Source organism: Pomacea canaliculata, linkage group LG12 (assembly GCF_003073045.1).
Source record: "Pomacea canaliculata isolate SZHN2017 linkage group LG12, ASM307304v1, whole genome shotgun sequence".
Taxonomy (NCBI): domain Eukaryota; kingdom Metazoa; phylum Mollusca; class Gastropoda; order Architaenioglossa; family Ampullariidae; genus Pomacea; species Pomacea canaliculata.
In genome coordinates, this window is record NC_037601.1 from 18,139,106 (window position 1) to 18,160,290 (window position 21,185).

The 21,185-nt window shown below is 37.0% G+C and overlaps 1 protein-coding gene across 2 annotated transcripts; it reads right to left on the reverse strand.

Moving 5' to 3' along the window:
* Window positions 1-372: 372 nt before the first annotated feature.
* On the reverse strand, window positions 373-20,342 carry LOC112577071 (ankyrin repeat domain-containing protein 27-like). 2 transcript variants are annotated; one of them, XM_025259992.1, is made up of 27 exons: window positions 19,975-20,342; window positions 19,198-19,356; window positions 17,365-17,505; window positions 17,077-17,136; window positions 16,641-16,731; window positions 15,445-15,528; window positions 14,890-14,984; window positions 14,115-14,174; window positions 13,702-13,758; window positions 13,200-13,342; window positions 12,794-12,927; window positions 12,068-12,146; window positions 11,758-11,823; window positions 11,002-11,086; window positions 10,335-10,445; window positions 9,791-9,980; window positions 9,133-9,272; window positions 8,503-8,595; window positions 8,144-8,252; window positions 7,880-8,034; window positions 7,531-7,755; window positions 7,188-7,307; window positions 6,851-7,045; window positions 6,431-6,550; window positions 5,911-6,069; window positions 5,334-5,424; window positions 373-5,094 (listed from the first exon to the last, which is right to left on the reverse strand). In XM_025259992.1, exons 2-27 carry the CDS (start codon window positions 19,315-19,317, stop codon window positions 4,484-4,486), a joined length of 3,534 nt encoding a protein of 1,177 aa, XP_025115777.1. In that variant the 5' UTR covers window positions 19,318-19,356; window positions 19,975-20,342; the 3' UTR covers window positions 373-4,483. The 2 variants fall into 2 exon arrangements, with proteins under 2 accessions (XP_025115777.1, XP_025115778.1); XM_025259993.1 differs by having other exon boundaries at window positions 19,216-19,356; window positions 19,975-20,339.
* Between the last annotated feature and the right edge of the window lie 843 nt (window positions 20,343-21,185).

The window sequence follows — 21,185 nt, forward strand, 5'->3', positions numbered from 1 at the left end:
ACCTTTAAATAATGAAGGTTAAGGTCCTAATAGTTGGTTGGCATGGCCATATGTCGGTGCAAGGAACAAGCCACTGACATGCTTTGCAGTCAAGCGAACAAACAATGGACTAGGCTTATATAGCTCCCCTTCCAATAATGTTATACATATTAAAAAATAATCATGTATTTTTAAAACTTCTAAATGTTTTATCGATGTCTTCTACGGCCTCTAGCATTTAACAACAGCACTGTAATCTGAACATAGTGTATTATCTACAAGGTGGAATATAATAAACTTTAGGATAGCATGTGTCCAGTGTATTTTAAACAAATTAATATAATTAGCAAAATAATTGAATCCAATAACTGAGATCAAAGGGTGCTAATCAAGCATGTTTGTGAAGTGTCTTTTATTAATTCTTCTACTGCCTGCAATATATGAATACACTGTAAATGATGTTCGCAAGGGTTTCTTTACTTTTTTCACTTCCTCCAACCCTCCCTTTTGTCACAGATTTTAAGAACTTTATACATGTGCATCTGGTCAAAATACACTTAATTCATTGCCTCGTTTGTAACATGGTATGACAAATCTTAAGTATGCATAAAAAAATCATTTTTCTAAAAAAAGAACATCAACGTATGTACAAAATAAATATTGTCATGCAATAGTAAAGTGTGCCTTTCTTTGAAAACTAAAAGATAAGGTAAAGAATGACTTATCAAACCAGTTGAATGACAATATCTGAGGAAATGTTAAAAAACTGTGCACAAAATCTGCACATCTGTAATTGCTGTCAACAAATTGAAGCTCATTGTCTACTGCACATACATACCGATATGTCATTTTATTTCGTGGAAATGTACACTAAGACCAGTTCTAAAAAAAAAAAATACATGGGCATATTGCCATGAATTAAATAAATTCTATTTTTCTTCAAAAAAAAAAAAAAAAAAAGCAGGGACATTGATAGTCAGCAAGGACCCCCTGTTAGTCAAACAGTAATAATGGCAAACCATACCAAATGGTTTGCCTTTTTTTAACAGATTATAGAAATATATTTTGACAATATCTATCACAAATTACACCATCTTGATGCACAACAGTTTAGTGCACCTTTTGCTTGAATGGATGATGGAATTGGTGCTTTATTCTGAGCCAGCAACTAAAGCTATATCATAGAGGCCAGCCCTATAAACAGATGACACTTAGCAGAGAAAGAACAGCATGTCAAAGATGGGCCCTGAACCCAGGGCAGCCAACCTTCAGTGTATTGGTAACAGGCACTAACCGTTGGGCCACCAGGCCATTCCTCAAACATGGTGAAAGTGGGGCTATATCACTTTAGCGTTGTCATCCGTTAGGGACTGCATTGGCTAGACATGCAAAAAGATTCCATTGGAAAATCTGCACGGGTCACTTTCCAGAAAACCTTAACGCCATTAAAATATATGACATTTTTTTAAACATACTTAGAGAAACCGAAGTGTCTCAATGAGCAGACAATGCAATCACACCTACTGCTGAGAGCTTTCGCACAGACATGCAACCAGGAGCTCAAACCATAAATAGGATGAACCGACTATACCTTGAAAATCTTTCTTTTGCTGGCTCACACACACATATATGCATGTCACATTCTCTATTTCACACACACACTCTCATTCCAACTTTATCATTAAGCATTTGTATTATATTTTGTCAGCTAAAACTTACAATGGGCAATATCCCCTCAGATATATATCAAAACAAGGGGTAATAAAATGGTGCTTTTATGTCAACATTTATATGAAACAAATGACTAGTTAACTTCTATATCTTACACTGAACAGAATAAATAGTACATTCTTTCAAAATTTCCCACAAGGAAAGTGATCAGCACACAATGAATGAAAGTAAGTTGCAATCTCAGGTAACTGATACACTGTCATCCAAAAATTGTTTTGCTCTTAAAACAACAAAACAGCAAAATGTGAAAAAAGTTGCATTCATTACCTAAAATATCCTACACCAATACCCTTCTTATTTAAACAGAAATATCACAGGAATTATTTCCATAACTAGCTTGCTTTTAGCACTGTAGAATATATTTTATATTTAAGATGCCTAGTAACATAATAATTAATCACGCATGCTGGTTTTGTACACACTGCCAACAGTTTTACAAACATCAAAAAGAAATGGAAAAAATAGATGACATCAAAGAATAAATATGCGGGACAAATTCATGAAAAAGAATTTACTACCCCCACAAAAAAATATATAATAAAATGGTGTACTCATAAGAACAGTGCCAGAAATATGTTTTCACCACAAAAATTCTTCTTTCACCCATAACAGGTATTAAAAGCCCTAAGTCTCTCCAATGCAGGTCATGCACTATTTGTCTTGTAAGTGGCTCATCCAACTGTATCATGGAACTATGCATACCAAGAGACATCCTCAAGATTATTCAATACCAGAGTGGGGCGGTACAAAGGTGATGGGTGCAATTATATCTAGCAGTCATCTCCAAGGTATTGCTCGAGAGACAAATATGGCTTCATTCTCTTGCTCATACAAACACTCCTGCTCTTATTTCTCTTACAAATCCTAGTTTTTCCAGGATGTATTATAATAAAGTATTGTTAAAACTCCCACTCTCGTTACAGCAGTCCATGGCACACAGACAGACACAAAGTCATGGTCATGGTAAGAGAAAGATAAGATTTCAGAGACATTTCAAAAGATGAAAGAGGGTTTCTGTAAGTATGGAGCGCAGTTTGTTCTAGGTCAGCAGACCAGGTACAGAAAAGGAATGTAGACCAAATGTATGCAGACTGATTCTAGGAATGCAAAGCCCGAGGGGATCGAAAAAGGAGTGGAGAACAAGGCAGTGTGTAGTTAGAAAGGGAGGCGGGGAAGACATTGAGACACTTGTAACAGGACAGTGACTTTGTATGAAATGTGTTTAATAATAGGATTTATTTAGCGCATTTCCCCACAAAGCCACACTCAATATGTTTTACACGGTAAAAGGGGCAGTAGGTAATGCCACATGAAAGCGAAGGGCATCACAATCAGGAAGCAAGTTTAGCAACTGGCAGCCAATGGAGTGTAAGAAAGAGGAGAGTGATGTAATAGGTTTTATTCTAAGAGAAAATGAAGCAGCAGTGTTTTAAACACACTGCAAAATGACACCAATGTTCTTGGCAGAGTTGGAAACAGGAATGGTAACATCATTGTTGAGAGAGAGAGAGCAAGCGAGGAAGCTGTCTTGTCACCTAACTGGCTGTTGAGTCTATATATGCCTCTAGCATTCCAGGACAAATTTGTCCAAAGCTGAGGTGAGCAAGTTATTACTACCAAATGAACAGAAACAAACAATCTGACATGCTTTCAAGCATATGTAATAATCAAAACAAAAATGAAAAAGAAAATGCTGTTTGTAGGATGATTGGTCTGTGTTAACCTTTGACTAAACTTAAAACACTGTAGACAGCCGATTGCAAGACACTAGTTCTTCTCTGCTTCAAACAAATCACTGACGCTGCTTGAAGTGCTGAGGCTTATGCTCTCAGGATCATCATGGGCAGAATTTTCCTCCATAAAACCCTCATCAGCCCTGCTGGCAGAAGTGCTTTCAGATCGTTCCCATTCCAAGTCCAACATGCTGCTGACATCATTGCCCACAGCAGAGTCATGCAAACTGTCTTCCAAGGAAGACAACAGCAACACATCACTGCAAGGGGATGTAACAACTGCTGTCTGCTGTTCGTACTCTTGCTGTGATATCTTTCCATCATGTTTGCACAATGCCAAGTCATGCATAACGCTGTCTCTGAGCTGTTGTTCTGCACTGTCCTTTGAAACAGCTGCTTGTTCACAAGGCAATGTCTCTTTATGGCGGGCCACTTCCACTGGTGATAGCAAGCTAGACACTGTGGATGTGCATGTTGAAAATGTTGGGACGAATCCATGCTCCACAGCTTTAGCTGCCTGATGCTCTGATTGACAGTTCTGCTTTGTTTCTGGCACAGTCTCTAAAGGCATCAACAGCGGCAATGAAAGTTGCAGCAAATGATGTGCTTTGTCCTCAGGAGTAAGACCATTTGCTGTTTCCTCATTCTTCTCTAAGTTTTCTGACTTCTGTGTATATTGCCCTTCACAGGACTGGACTACTGAAAAATCGTCTAATATAGCATTTTGGGGAAGTGAACCACAAGGACTGTGCTGCACAGATAAAGTAATAGAGCTGGCCTTCTCATCTGTCTCATCAGCAAAGTCAGGGGATGGGTCACAAGTGAGTCTGCAAGTCCTCAGAGATGAACCCTCTGAACTCTCCAACATGGTCTCTGTGCTGAGGTTCTCAGGTGAACTATCTGAATTCTCAAATATGGGTAAGATCGTGGGGTTTTCAGATGGTGGGTCTGAACTCTCTAACACGGGCAAGATGCCTGAGCTTTCAGATGAACCCTCAGACATGGGCAAGATGCCAGGGCATTCAGAAGAAAAAGTTTTGCTACAAGAAGAATCCTGTGCAGATCTTTCCATCTTTTGACCCATCAACACTCTCTGACTTGGAACAGAGATCCAAGTCTTCAAGGAACAAATTGCTTTTTACCTGCACCTCCACAGACACACCAGTCTTAGTTAAGTCATCCAGCATTTGAGGTAATGAGCTTAACTCAGGGATTTCCAAATCAACAGATCCATTAAAATAGGAGACCCATCCTTCTTTTGTCGAAAGCATTAGTGATTTCGCATCTTCTTCAGATGCCCCATCCCCCTCTGCAACTGAATCAGCCCTGACCAAGGTCTCAGTGCCAGCTGAAGTTGCTGCCCCTTGCTGAGTTCTTTTTCCTTCAGTGGCAAGAGAATACATGTGCAGTGGACCACTTTTGTCTTCTGAATGAACTTTACGCAAGGTTGACAGATCAAATTTTCTGATGGAGTGTGAGCGAGCTATGGAGGTAAGAAACATGCGGCTTTTATCGTGAGTGACTGCTTGTCGCAGGCTTCCTTTCTGATGAAAACTGCGGATGGAAGCGGTCAAAGACTGCAGAGTTTTGAGGTCTTCATCCTCAAAAGCTGCAAACAGCTCCTGAATCCTTACCTGATTACTCGGTGCAGCTGAAATAAGAAAACAAATGTCAGATTCAACTTCTCAGCTGATACATGAAATATAATAATCAATGTCAAATTTTCCTCTAACTACAGGGCACATTTTCAGGTTTTCTTTGGTTTTGTCTGGGGTTTTTTTTTTGGGGGGAGGGATGGTTTGTTGATTCTCTTTAGTGCACTACGATGGCTTCAAGAGCAAAATGGCAGAATAACAGTAATGACTTTAAGTCAAAAGGTCAAGCTTGTACCTCTGCCAGAGTTCTTCCGTAGTTGCTGATCAGGAAGTTTTTGTTGCCAATCTGCAATGGCTGCTTGGAGTACTTTCTCAGACTGTGGGTCCTGGACATAAAAGACTGCCTCCGCATCTTCATGTTCAAAATCCTTAAAAGACTAATTATTAGATTTCCAGGATGTGGAAATTTATCATATGTGAATAGACACACTCTATTAAACTATCAGATAATAAATGTGCTTTTTATCCTATTCTCTTTAGTAGAAATATTACTACATCAAAAGAACTCCACTAGGTATTATATAAAATACTGTGACATAATTCCTATCCACATACATAAATGCATGGACTCACATTTCTGATCTTATTATACTCCAGAGGCTAAACTGTCTCATCCCTGGGCTAAGACAGTTGATGTTCTGGCCCACTTTCCGAGAGTCCAGTCATCAGTAATCTAATACTCATTCTACATAGAGTTATCTTGAGTTATTTGTACTCATTTTCAAAGTAATTCTAATTATACTATCCTGCTGTATTGTATAATTTATCAGTCTGGGATTGAGCATACATGCTTGTTCATTCCAGCAACTTACCTTGGCCAAGTTCAAGGCTGTCTGAGTGAGCTTGTTGCGGATGGTGGGGTCTGCCCCAGCTTCCAGCAGTACTCTTATGATGCCTGTCTGCAGGTGATCAGCTGCTTCATGAAGAGGAGTGTTCCCATTGTTGTTGATTATGTTAACATCCACACCTTTCTGATATTTATTGAGAGGTGTTAATGTGGTGGTCATGACAATAACAGTCATCATAATCATTCTCAGATCTTCCAACAGATTAAGTTGTTCACATCACATGTACAATCCTCAATGCACTTCCCTTAGAGCAGATACAGTTCTCACTTGACCTAAATCCACATTATGCAAAATGTTTACCTTGCATAAAGAATTCTGAAATAAATCAGCATTCTCAATAGCTAAGCTAAAAACACATTAACTCAGTCCATAATAAAATACACGCAGATTTTACAAATTTGGTAAATAAGAAATTAAATTGTGAATAGTAAAGCAATTTGCCATATGAAATTTAAGAATATGTTTAAAGCAAAACTGATAATACCATAATTAAGGCCTGGACACCCTCCACAAAGCCATTAGCACAGCTAATATGCAGTGGTGTGTCACCATTGATATCTTTGATGTTGATCTTGGCCCCTCTCTCCAAAAGCTTGACTACCACCTTTACACACAACAGAAAACAGACCAATGCACTAGCACCATCACTTCTCTGGCAATAAACTGGTTCACTAATTCCATGTTCCTGTTACTGGCAGAGATCAAAAATAAAAACACCTGGTCATTTGTTCAGTTTTCTATGCCATGATTTGATCTGCAAAATAAGAGTGAAAGGTGGGACTTTTCTAAACATTACATTGTTCTTGTAAGAGCGTTTTCTACGGTTTAAATATTCCAAAAAAATGTGAACTAAAATTTGCACTGATCACATCTTTAAAAAAATGATATAAATGAAAAAACTTACAGGAAGATTCCTGAGGCAGGCTGCAATGTGCAAAGCAGTGAGTTTCTTATGGTTCTGGGTGTTAACGCTGGTCCCATGTTGTAGAAAGAGGTCAACCAAATCATTATGATGATGGAGGACTGCCATGTGCAGGGGAGTGTAGCCTGAGGTGGTCTGGACATTGACGCTGAGTGACTGATGGGCCTTGACTCGTGCCTGTTGATGAAAATCTCTCTATACAAACAAGCCAAATGAACATTTTAAGCAGCTGAGAATTACTTTTTGTTTTCACCCATGAATTCCAAAGAAGAATTTTCTTCGAGTATTGTTTTATAGACAGCACATCAGTTTGTCTAACCTTTTGTATGGAGGCACATCTGTCACACTGACACAAAGGATGACACATATTTTCCCAGCAGTTAGATTTTGATGGCTCTTCATCATCTGATTTTTCATCCACACCAATATAAAATTTCACCTGGGGGTAAAAAAGGCCTGATGTTTACTGTCTGGCAAGCAAGACCATATATTTCTATCAAATTATATCTTTCTGTATCATGTGTATAATTTCTAAAGAATACACACAATCACAATTGTAACGGATAGCAATAAAAATAATTCTATAGTTAGTTCAAAGTTATCTCAGAAATTCTTTGCTGCACATAAACTTTCTGCACACAACAGTGAACACCAACACTTACCAGCTGTATATCCCCATCTAAGATGGCTTTAAAGAGTTTGTCTTTTCTTCGTTTTAACTGTTTGTCTTGGGCTTCATCCAGTGAAGCAGTTTCTATACGACTGGCTAAAAAATCCTCATCACTGTTGGTAACAGATGATCCAGATCTGCCACGACCCCCACTTGAAAAGCTGGACGCTCGAGTTACCTTTCCAAGCAAGCTGGTGGCTGATGGTAGCGATCGATTCTGGAAAAGACAATGCAGGCCTGAAAGGCATTGTTATTCAGTTAAAATATCATTTGACCAACCATCCACTCAGCCAAAAATACATGATGCTCTCGTTCATAACTAACAGCAACAATATACTCACAAAAGCAGAAAAAGGCTGGAGTTCAAACTCTTCTGCTGCATTCTGTAGGATACGCTGCACTCTCATATTCTGCGCCATGTGAATGGGAGACTGGTGTTTGCGATTTTTCATGGTTGCATCAGCTCCATTTTCCAGGAGAATCTTTACAATATTCTCTGTAGCCAGAAAACCATAAAACATTTCGTGATTGAAGAAGTGGTGTATTATTACATAAAGAGACAGGCAATATTTTGTTTACTGACATAACAAAAGAATTAGACTCACCATATCCCCACTTGGCTGCCATGTGTAGTGCAGTATCGCCAATATCATTTGTACCATTCACCTGTAGCTTGCTTGAAGAAGTGTCATAAAATACAAGCCCCTTGACACACTGAAAATGAGAATTTTTAAGCAAATTTCTTCCTCTGAGATGTCAAGCTTTTCAGACAGTCAATAAAGAATTGAAAAAGTCTGAATCCTACTCACGCTCCAAATGATTTTTTTCTATCTGGACTCATTTTTATTCAACTTTATTAAGGCTATAAACACCACCATGAATCCCAAGAAACACTGTTTACTTTTGCCCTTTGTCTGCACTCATTAACAAGTCATTAACGTACAAATAAAAATGTTTCCCTTACATCCTCATGCCCATTCAGACAGCAATGGTGCAGAGCTGTGTTGCCCTCGTTGTCCTTGATCATAGGATCAGCCCCAAAGTGAAGTAACAATAACTGCACAAGCAGACAACAACTCTTGCAAATAAAGGCCATTCAACAAACACTAAAAATGTTCACACACACTGAATCATTATTTCTCAGACAACTCATCTGATGTTGATATTTGCTCTTTCAGTGGGATGATGCCAGACAATTAATGCTGAATTTTGTTCTTTTGCAGTAAAAAATCATCATACTAACACAACAAAACTTAAAGCTACATCACTGGACTATGAAATGTTACTAGCAAACAGAATGTGTGAAAGAAAATGGGCATGAGAGTTTCTTTTTTTTTTTAATGTATAGCTGCTGGTGTCAACAACATGTCTTTGAAAAGTACAATGGCTACATTTTTTTGTCTTGAGTTATAAGTAATCGAAAGTGAGCATTTTTTATTCCAGTTGTGGGTTCAGGGGCTAGTTTGTATTTTCAGGTATGAGACCTGCATGGATAGTTATTAGACCCTCAGATTCTAATGCTCTGTTCAAACATCTGGTGAGTAAAGTGCCTGGTGTAGTCACAGACATAGTCTTTTGCAGCATGTTTATATACCATGACATTTTGGAAGCCTCGTTGGCAGGCAAGGTGCAGAGGTGTCAAACCCAGATAGTCAGTGGCATCCACCACAGCACCACTTTGTATCAAAAGGTCAATCAACTTGCCTTGGCCATGGTAGGCTGCCATGTGCAAAGCTGGAAATTTACCAACAGAAAATCATGAGGAGACATACACTCTGATACTAGGATGCATACAAGTTGACAAAAACAGAATTCAAATGTATACATCATGACAAATGCCATTTGAATGTACATTCTGTAACCACACATACCATACCTTATCCTAAGAAACATTCCACATAAAACAATAATAATCTACAGTACTTTGCACCCTATAGCTAACACTCTAACAGCTTTACAAAACTTTATGTAAATTTCTAACAGATTATATTTTGGACTGTATATTTTCATTACAAAAAACCTGTTTTTAACTGTTCTAGTATGCATAAGCATATACCCTCATACATATATATATATACACATTCAAAATGCAATTAAATTTATTACAATTAAACACCTCTGTCCTAAGGATCAGTTGTTCATACAGTCAAACATGACAGAAAAAGTAGAATAATTTATTACTGTATATAGATCTTTAGCAATCAACTTCAAAGACTTAATTTCAAAGACATAAATAACAAAAAGGGACAAACCAGTGTATCCACGGTTATCCCGAGTGTAGGCAGTGACAAGGTTAGAGTTGCTGCGGCTGGAAGCCAGTAGTTTTTCACACTTGTCACAGGAACACAAGGGATGGCAAAGTTTGATGGTGAGCTCCTCACTGGTACGTTGCGGTCGCTGCAGCAATCCCTTGACAGCCTCCTCGTCTCCATCTTGCACACACTGGAATATGCCATGTGCTGTTGTCAGCCACTCATATAACTCTCTCTCTCTCCTCCTTTTTATGCAAGCAAATCAGCTGACTGTCACATGTAAAGATGCTTAAGCACCATGCTTTCCTGCTTGCTGCTATGTACAATCTGATATATCACTGGGCTTAAAATTATCTGGTACACAGACCTCATCTTCCAAACTGTTCCTCTGTTAGTATATGGTCTATATTTCACTGTATTGTTTTGTTAAAAAAATTGTTTGCCTTTGCTAACTTCACATGTAAAGACTATTTATAACATCTTTACTATTTTAAAGTCAGTCTATCACAACTTAAATGCCAAATAATAAAATGAGTATTATTACCTTAAAGAATTCATCAATGATGGAAGAACTAGGCTGCCTTTGGAAAACAGGGCTGTCATTTGAAGAATCAGAAGAAGAGGGTGTCAGTTCCAAGAAACTCCACCTTTCTCTCTGGAAAAATTAGTCTGACTTTGCAAACAGATCTTAACAGGTAGAATTTATGTTAGACGTATTTGTAAATACTACTAAGTGAATCCACAGAATTCTGACCTGCCTCATTCTGATTCAGATACATTACCCTCATCTCATATGCCAGCATTTTATAACATGGACAAATTGGTCAAGAACTAAGCATAGCCATAGACAAAATATGCTAGCTAGAAGCCATAAAACATGTTTTACATCACTAAAAGAGTTTAAAAAGTGAGGAATGAATATGAATTAAATAAAATTAGCAATTAGCAATAAAGCACTCTTTCTCTAGCTGCTTGTAGTTTTGGAGAGCAATTTTTTTTTTTTCTTCAGGCCCCAGGGTCTGGAATACATTGCTTCCTATTGCTTTGTACAGTGACCAACGTTGAAGCTTTCAAAGTGAATAACTCCAGTAGCCAATGCTTTCCCACTATCTCTCCCTATTAATGCCATATCTTAGTCCTTTTCTTTGTGATTATTGATGTGATGATAATGAAGATGATGATGACGATGATGGTGACTTTCATCCACTCACTATGGGTTTATTAATCTTCATGTCCTCCGAGATGTATCCACTCTTAATATGCTCCAAAGCTGCCTCAACTGATGCAAGGTAAAATCTGCAAACAAAGAACAACAGCAATGTTGTCTACCTTTCACAGAATTAATAAATTAATAGATTGTTCTATGTGTTTTCATGTTTTTCTCAATGGAAGAAAGGTCAGAAGGAAGAAGTATGCCTGTATGTGTCAGACATCTACGCATCTTGCATCTACACATATTTAAAAAAGTCTTTAACCAAGCAAACTTTTATGTAGTACTATGTATAATTAATAATAATAAATGTACACTAGCATAGCACTCTACCTGACTAGGGTTATGCTTTGAACATTAAGTAAACGAACAATATTAACAACAGGACAACATGAAAAGAGTGAAAACTACAGATGACATGGAATAATATCAGACCAAAACTTGTGGCCTAAAACTCTAGATGTTTCTTGAAGAGTGTGTTTTAAGGTATGTTCGACAAACTCTGTTATCTGCTGACATGTCACATAAGACAGGGAGTTCAAAAGGGAAAATTATTCATCATTATTGCTCCTATGCAGACTGTCCCCTTTCAAAGCCTAAACATGAACTTTGCAATTTCAATAATATTTGCTGCTCCATTCAAACTTTCTAGCATACAAAACTTCTTATTTTCCAAAATATTCCATGCAAGCAGATGATACTGAAATTTCTCTGCATGAGTATTATCATAAAACAATTAATTTCAACAATCGCTTACCCAAACTCATCGTCATCTGTGCATTTGGCAAAATGGAAATGTCGCATGTATACTAGATTAGCTGTCCTGCAACACATAGCTCTACAATCTTTCATAGTTTTTAAACATTCTGAGAAAAGGCTTTTACAAGTCATGAAATAATGAATAACTGACAAAAACTTCTAGTTTAAAAAGTCAGCTACATTACTTGCACTATCATAAAACACAGAAACTGCCATTTGCACTACAGATAATGGTAAATGTCACATAAAAGGCATGGAAGAAAATACATGGAACTCCCAATTTTAAAGTATAAAGCAGCTCAGCATACCAGTTAGGAATTTCTGACTTGATGATGAGGAAGATTAGTATGGGCAGAAAATCATCAGTGGTCATCATAGTGGTGCTGTCTGTCAAAGTAGGACGTGCATAAGCATTATCTCAGAAAAAGTATCAATAATACAATCATCTCACTGTTGGTCCTTTTTTGCACTACATTCTGACAAACTTTGATATTTTTATATTTTAATATCATAAAAAGTCTTAGATTTTTATTATGTGTACCTCCAATGTTATCCAACTTAAATTTTGCATGTGCTTTACAATCATTCCATAGTGTAAATAACTTTTTAAATATCAAGCACACATTTATAAAATCCAACCATCACAGGGTGCTTTCACACCGAACATTTTTACTATAGCGACATGATAATAACATCAATAAAGCACGTACTCAAATCTAAAATACCATGACAATAAACTCCACATAATAAAATAGCTTGAAAACATTAATAAGACAGCTTGATAAATGACAATAAAGCAGCCTGAAATAATTATAAATGGTAATAAATGATAATAAAAAGTCTGATAGCTGATAACAAAATTGATAAATGCTATAAAACTCATCCATCACCATCACCACTGTCATTACCATCACCATTGTTATCATCATTCTCTTCTTTTTTTCTTACTTCCTCTTTGCTTCCACAGCAATTATAGTTTTTAACTTTTGTTTTCTGAAGGGGGCAAAAGTCTTGATCAGACACAAACAGCTTACGGTCTGTTTTGCCACAATGCTTGAGAGGTCGGGTCAGTGCAGTCACAACCCGCTTCATGCAGAAAAGTCGCCCAAGAGGTGTGCTAAATCTGTTGAGAGTTGCAAGTTCCTTTTTTGCAGCAGGAATGTTCCGACTGAAATCATCATGAAGGACTAGTACTGAACATACTGCCTGAAGAAGTAAATAACATATAACAACTGCCCAGGTAAAATTATATCATCAAACTTCAAAAGCCCCTTTTAGACCAACACAAAAGTAAAATATGCTTGAATACCTTTTGTATTGTAAGATTAGTAGTTGTTCACTCTTTAAGCATGTGAACATGACAGATCACATTGTGTAAAAGACCATAAAGAAGCAATCGCCAACTGTCAAAAATCAAGAAACATCTGATGATTTAAGAACCTGAAAATTTTGCGAATGCCCATATCCTGCAGCTGCAGAGAAGCCAGGTTGCGAGTCATCTTGTTGATTTCAGCATCTTCAGCTGCCACAGCTGCAGTAATCACGCAAAACAGCCGAACATGCACAGCATTCATCATGTATGTCTGTAAGAACCCATCAGGTATGTTTACAATCAACAAAGAAGTTATAAGAAAATAATTATGTGTATAATGAAATAAATACACATCATCAAGGAGTCAGAATAAGAGAGATACCACTATTATTGCAATAGTTTCATGACTGTATTCTTACTGCTGGAAATTGTGAACTGATAATGCCTCCGCTTACTTTTACCATGGCAGAAAAAGCAAATATGGGTATGTGAGCAAAGACAAATTTCTGTCCTCCTGGGCAGACAATAAAGTCTGTTTTGATTTGATTTGATTTTGATTTTGATAATTTTAAAGGCGATGCAATGACTTTTTCTTTTTTAAAAGTCTTCTATTTTAAGAAAAGCTCAAACCTCAACAGCCACTTTTAGACTGTCCATATATGCAGAACTGTGCTTTGCTGATTGCCTCTGGAACAAAGCATTAATTATTTGAATGACATAACTATTATTAAAGTATTTTGGATGGGGTTAACACATTTTCTTCACCTCCCCACCCCAGTTCCTCTCCACTCTTACCCCCCTCCCTTATCTCTCACCAAGTGTACAAGACTGGTGATCATTGTTGAACTTTCAAGAGGAAGGTGTGTGTATCAGTGTCAACAATTACTTTTATTACCCATGCTAAACACTGGACATGCCAGTCAATGAAACAGATAATGTTAACTAATCCAATTAAAATAATGGGAAAAATTATAACATCCAAAACTTCCTCAGGTATGGAACACAGATGTGACATTTTAATAGTTACTAAAACAAAAGCTCACCACAAAGGAATCTTTCAAAAGATGCTGCATGGCTTTTGTAAAATGAGCACTTGCCATATCCTGCACAATCAAAACATTGAGCAGATTTTTAAAGACCAACATGAACAGTTTGCATTTTTTCAGATGTCAGTAGGTATAGGCAATATAAAACTAACCTGTAAATTTCAGCCTCCAAAACCCTGTCCATTAATTATCAGCTACGATTCACACCTATGATCAACAAGCACTGATGACAGTGCTACGACATCATGCTAGTGTACTGTTCATCACATTGCCAGCAGTTGACATCAATCAGAGAGAGAGAAAACGAGTGGTCGTGGTTCTGAAAAACTGCTACTTTAGCACGAGAAAAGCAGACAATGTCAAACAGTCCAAACTGTCGCTCATTTCCTCTCTGTGTTTGGTGTTGACTACTTGCAACTTTGTGTATGGTGTAAGGCGTGACGCAATACATCATTACTGGTGCTTGTGGATCGCAGGTGCGGAGCGCATACTTTGCTAGTGGATAATAATTTAAAGGATGGATTTTGAAAGCTGAAATTTACAGGTTAGGTTTATATCCCCTATATCTACTGATATCTGCAAAAAAATGCAAACCCTTCAGGTTGGTCTTTAAAGAATCTCACTATTTAAGAACAAAAAACAAAATTACAATGAGCAATGTGGGTCACAAAGTTTCCACATACCGTAGCAATACTACTTTTAATAAGTATCAGAATTTGATTCTCTCAAAAAAAATCTGTTATAAAGTGGTTGTAAAAACAAAAATACTAACCATCACACTACGAAGGTTTTCTACTTCAAGGGTATCGTAGACATCTGCAAAAGCATTCATCAGCTTGTCCAGGTTGTCCCTTGTTCTCTGCCCTCCTAGAAGAAAAAATGGGAATTAATGTTTTTTCTTTAGGAAAAATATCAACTGGGTTCTTTTCTTTTTGTAAAGTACAGTAGGTATAGCTTTGGCTGCAGAACTGTCCTGTATTAGCCCACTTAGTATTATTATGTGCATAAGTTCTTCTTCATCTAGTTTGCCTAACCTGAAATTTAGCATGGAAGATCAAAGGCAAGGGAAGGAGAGGGTTGGATATCTTACACCATGACTTATAGATCATTGATTTACAGGCAATAGGCCTTAATCTTTTACCTCATGTGTTTGCAAACATTTAGGCTTTTAAGCATCCATGCCTGCTTCACAAACCTTACAACACACGTGTGAACATGTATATACTCTAAACACACAAATGGAAACTTACTGAGACACACAAACACAAACAAGTATGCATGCAAACTGAGACACACACACAGTGATTCGGAGTGATCAGATAGTCACCTGAATGATTCCATAAAAGATCCAAGCACTGTTCATATGATGAAGGTTTCTGATGACTGTAAGCATTTTCTAGCTGAACAGAATCTGTAATGTTGGAACAAGTACATTTATAATATAAGGTCTATCTGAAAAATAACAGGACTGGGTGTGTTGTGTGACCTATGGGTGAAGAGAGGATAAGTTTATTGTGTTATCATCTAACATTATTTCTTTGTCAGTCAATCAGCAAGTCTACAAAGAGATTCTGTGGCATTTGCTTCATTTGGTACACAGGAAGAAATGAAAGTTGTGGCAGGAAAAATCATGGCTGCTTCACCATGACGATGTACCTGCTCCCAACACCCTGAGCATCTAGCAGTTCCTGGAAGAAGAATATAGCCATACGGGAATAACCTCCCTATTCACCTCATCTTGCTCCACGTGACTTTTTTCATGCTCCCCAAGTTTAAGGGGATCATCAAGGGGACCTATTTTGAAAGCATGGAGGCCATCAAGAGGGCTTTAACAACAAAGCTGAGGGGCATCCCAGAAGAATCTCTCCATCAGCACAGAGAAGCATAGCAGAGAAGGACAGAAAAGTGCATTAGACTCAAGGGGAAACCATGTACTTTGCTGTTCGGAATTGAGAAAAATTGTTCTTGACCAATTCCATTACTTTTTGGAAGGAACTCATACATCTATAAATATACCTTTTTTTTTTTAACTTACAGACAAGATAAGTACCTAAAAATGTTAAAATATGCCTTTTCGTGATATGGTTTTGCTTTACAACATCTGGTGCAATGCCAGTGGTTTTAGATTTGAATGCACTGGAAAAAGCTTTTGAGAATACTCATCAATAAAAAAATGTAATACGTTTTATTTATTTTAGGAAAAAACTATAATCCAAAAATTATTAAATGAATAATGAAGACAAGCACATTTCTTAGAAAATCATCAAAGCACTCTACCTAGACAAGGTCAAATGAAAAAAGCTATGAAATTGTTTAAATAACTGTGCAAGGGATCAGGTAGATTGCAACTATCAGCTGACAAAAATTATTTATACATACAGCACATATATATTTTTTATTTCAATATGTTACACCAAGCTATAATTAAAGATTTTTTTGTTAGCCATATGCACTTTCAAACGACTGAAAGGAACAAGAGATTCTAAAATTCTAAATTCTATTTCTAGACTGGCATGTACTGACCAGAAGATGAGTTCAGAAAGTGACCAATGCACAGTACTCTATAGCTGTTGTCATTTTCACTGTGAAATGTTTCCTCAAACAGCACTTGAACCTATAGTGACGTAAGAGAGCAATACATCAGGCTGGAGACCATAATCTGTAGAGAAGCTAACTTTTCACCTACAACAAAATTCTCAATGAATAACTTCCATCTCATCTGAAATGATTATGAAAATTTATAAAAGTAAATTACACATTTTTACAATGTACTTAATGATTTTGTTATTATCTTTGTTGCTGTTGAAAATGTATGTGAACAGGCAAAAAAAGTAACATCCCAAAAATGATAAAATGGGAGTAATATTTTTGTTTCAGAGACATCTGATAACATGTGACTACATTTGTCTGTTTCAGTGACAAATAAAATAACATAATAAAAGTAACTGTAGATACTTACAGACTGAGGATGGTCGAAACCTGAGGATGTATGTACTTTGCCATCCGAAATCAGCACGGTCTGCATGAAATGAACATTCCCCCAATAAAGGTCACAGAACCATTAAAAATAAAATGAAAATACATGGTTCATCCAAATAAATGCTCTTCTGATTTACAATAAACATTTCTTAATGGGGTGGGTGGAACTACCAATGCATATCCATTTACTGTCTCAAAGGACATCAATGTGTAAGTTCCTAACTAACTTTCTATCTAATGACAAAACAACAGTTGCATATCAAAGTACCTTTCCAGACAATGTCTTGGTTTTTGTCTGGGAATTATTCTCATCCTCCACCACTGACTCATCAGGAAGTAAAATGTGATCTTCAGCATCTTCTTTGGTGATGCTCTTGTGAGCACAAACAGAGAATTTTGGAACACAAAGCTGCAAAAACAAAATATACTGATATCTTTATCTCTACTGCTCTGTAGTTGTACAAAGCCAATAACTTCAACTGTAAGCCTAGGTGTACAAGAAGTAATTATTGTTTAACAGGCATATCCAGTGTTGCCTGGGTTTGATTTTTAAAAAAATGATTGGGTTTGTTTATTGATGAGGAAATGAAAATGGCAGAAGACTCAGAATATTTTACTCAAAAATTTTTTATCACAAGATAACTGTTATGGAAGGAATCACAACATTAAAATATTTGAACCGTACTTGCTTTTTCCCAAACCATTCCAAAAAGGGGGATCCAACTATAACACTTCGTCCATAGATTTATTTCTTCTCCTGTGAACTCTTTCAACTGTGATTTTACTATCAACTTTTGATCTACCCCTTCATGTGAGTCAAGTTTATTCAAGTCTGTAACTGGCAGCAAGGCACCAGTCTGTAAAAACAGATGTGAGGCAGGTGTTTTCAAGGACTGCTGTATGTTTGACCTCTCCTCTTTGGTGTGTTTTATTGTTCTGTTCTTTTTATTACTTCAATTATCTGTTTTGAATTGTTTTTCTCCACCTGTTGTTGTTTCTCCCAATAGACATCTTTGTCCACTAATGACCATCTTGTCTGAAGTTTTTGGCCTGATAGGACTGTCTCCACTTCACTGAAAATTCAATGTTTTTGACTCTATGGACCATACACTATTTCCCTTTTCTGTCATCAAACATGTGCTTTTTCACTGTATTTTCTGCAGGTTATATTTTGGTTGTATACATGTCTATGATGTCGACTGACTTTTTACATGTGTTCTGTGCCATTTTGCATCTTGCTCCATGAATATTTCTAGTCATGTTCACTAATGCTTCCTTGTCTCCAGGACTGTTCTACTCTTATCTATTGCACATTAAAGTTCATTCACAATAAACTTCGCAGCTTCTGTTTTGATGTGTCATGTAAATACTTTCTTGGTAGTAACCTGTACAGTGCATTATGCCTTCCTTATATTGTTATTATTAAATAATAATTATGATTATGTTTATGCTTTGGATGCAGCATGAGATGCTGTACTCTTGATGTCTCTATTCCATTTACTAAACATAGTCTAAAACCGTTCCCTTGACAAATGATGATGAAGTGCTCAAATCTGGAAATCTATCTCTCTCAGATGGTTGCTCTTGCTTTCTTATAGTTTCTCTCTCTCTCTCTACTCACATATATATATTTGCTTACTTTGTCATAGGAACCCTATGATGCTATGAATGACATCAAAATCTTTGATAAAATTTCTGTGCTGATTTTCATTTGGACTAATAGGTATCTTATAACAACTACCATAAAAATCAAACGATCACCTACAGCAAAAATATAGGAACCAAACATAACCTATGAGTTTTCTACAGACAAAAAGTACTCATACAACATGGAGCATATTAAGAATGGGCAAACAGATAGATTTGACAGTAATCAAGCATTCTACCCCACACACACACCTCCCGGGACAAACAGAAAGACAAACATCAACGCATCTTATTAAAAAGATAATGAAGAACTGCAATAAGTGTATGTCATAATTTTGAATATTAAAGGTTAACAAGAATGTACATACATATTGTAGGCAGGCAAGTACAGCTAATTAACAAAAGAACAATCTATAGGATTAATGAGAAACTGTCTAAGGCCAAACCAACACACCACAGAGAGATCTCTTACTAAAGCCTTTTTTGCAATTGCCTGATTGAAGAGTTCTGTGTATTGTTTGTGGACTGCCACAAAAAACGGATTGTCAAAAAGGTCTTCATCATAACTTCCCATCTTGATTTGACTGTTAAGTTATCCTCTTCAGAGTACACCCTGAAACCAGAAAACAGTAAATCAAATACATTTTTAAATTCTCTTCTTCTCACAAACTTCAAATGTTTTGTGGTTCTCCTTGAAAAACTTTCCTCATCTTACTAATCGTTTTAGAAAACTGATCAGTCAAAAGGTTACAGTCCAAAGCAAACGAATCACCTAATGAGGGAGCTCTAAAACTTGGTGAAAATGACTCTGCGTGATAATTGTTATGTTTGAGATTTCGCTTACAACAATGACAAAATGCTGAAAAGACTGATTCACAATTGCAGCGTTTCATTAAAGTATGCATGTGCGACTCAACATTTCCGTTCTCCGCTTACTAGAATGCCCTTGATTGTTTAAGACCTAGAGTATCGTTATCCGCTTTCTTTTATGAGTCACCTCACTCAATGTGCTTCGATAAAGATCTAGACATTTTTTTCCGAAAGGAAATGGTGAATTCTGATCACATAGTTTCTATCCTAATATCTGCACTATCATATGCCGAAGCGAAGGGATGTAAACAAATGTGAAAAATGGGCGGAGCAGGTACCACAGTAGCAACTTATAAAAACAGTTTGAGTCTCTCGCATTTATATTATCTAATGATGAATGATACCATTTAAAAGTAATTACCTGTATTAATGCTGATATTATGTCATTAGAAGAGTATTTTCCGCACATTGCTGCTGATCCTGCATTGACGCACGTTTCCATCACTAAAAATAAAGTGAAGTGTTGTTTCCTCCACAGTTAGAGAGCTACAGTTTGTTGTCTCGCGGTGATGACGAGAAAACACGGAGCTCTGTGTACGAAATGATTTTACCCTCGATCTGTCATTACCCACTCCCCGTTTGACTGAGGCTAGAAAAGACTAAATGGTCTGAGCTATCATGTTATACTGATCCTGCAAGACAAGCCTCTTAATTGTTTTTTTTTTGTTGTTTTTTAATGTAGTATGTCATGTGCCTTTGGTGACTCACTACACTACGCATGCGCTGGCATGTCGGTATCCGTTTCGTCGGCCTCACAACTAAAGATTTACTGCGGAAAATTTGCCTGTTCGGTTTTTAAAAATTTTTATTTTAAGTGCATTCAGTTCTCTATCAGCAAGGACAACACTGAACACAGTTTCCTCGAAGCGCGATTCAGAATCTGATTTTTAATGGATTTGAGCAGTTTACGCACTATAATCTGCCCTCATTTGGCATTCATGACGTGCTCCTATAGCCTTTCGCAAACGACTTTTTGAAGCCACAGTTTTCAACAGTCAGTGCAGTTAAAACATAATCAGACACGAACTTTTTTTTAAAAAAATATTATTAAGCTTCTTTACTAGAAATACTTGACATACTGACGTGTACACACAGGAATAGTTTGCGGCGTGTGGCTACTATATAGCTAGGACTTGCACAATTATAAAAATAATGATTAATATTGTCATTGTGAGTTGTGGGGCTATGGTAACTATATACATGTAACTTCAAATTACACAGAACAAATTTTTACATCAACGCACTATACTCCTTTTACAATAACTTGGCGCTCTTTTACTCCCGCAGGGACCTCCGTGGTCAAACTAATTCGGGAAAGGATGGTTCGATTCCAGTAATGGTGCTGGCTACCTTAGTGGTCATTCTTTGTTGTTTATTCTTTGTTCTTAATTGTCTCTTTCTGGATCGACAAGTACCCTCACCACCCTCCGCCAGTTTGAATCCATTCTTTCCTTTCAGAGGGTGAAAGTTTGGCGAAGGCTCTAACACAGCTCACTCCTACGGGCGTAGGTTACAGGACTACGTGTACCTTACCTCTAAAACAGATGGAAGTTAATTTAATTAGATTTCAGA

Coding starts and splice junctions, on each gene's coding strand:
- LOC112577071 (XM_025259992.1), bottom strand. CDS start 19,317: ATGGGAAGTTATGATGAAGACCTTTTTGACAATCCGTTTTTTGTGGCA. Junction 16,732..17,076: donor GTTTCGACCATCCTCAGTCT/GTAAGTATCTAC, acceptor ACGTCACTATAG/GTTCAAGTGCTGTTTGAGGA. Junction 6,070..6,430: donor GTGTCCAGGCCTTAATTATG/GTATTATCAGTT, acceptor AATAAATATCAG/AAAGGTGTGGATGTTAACAT.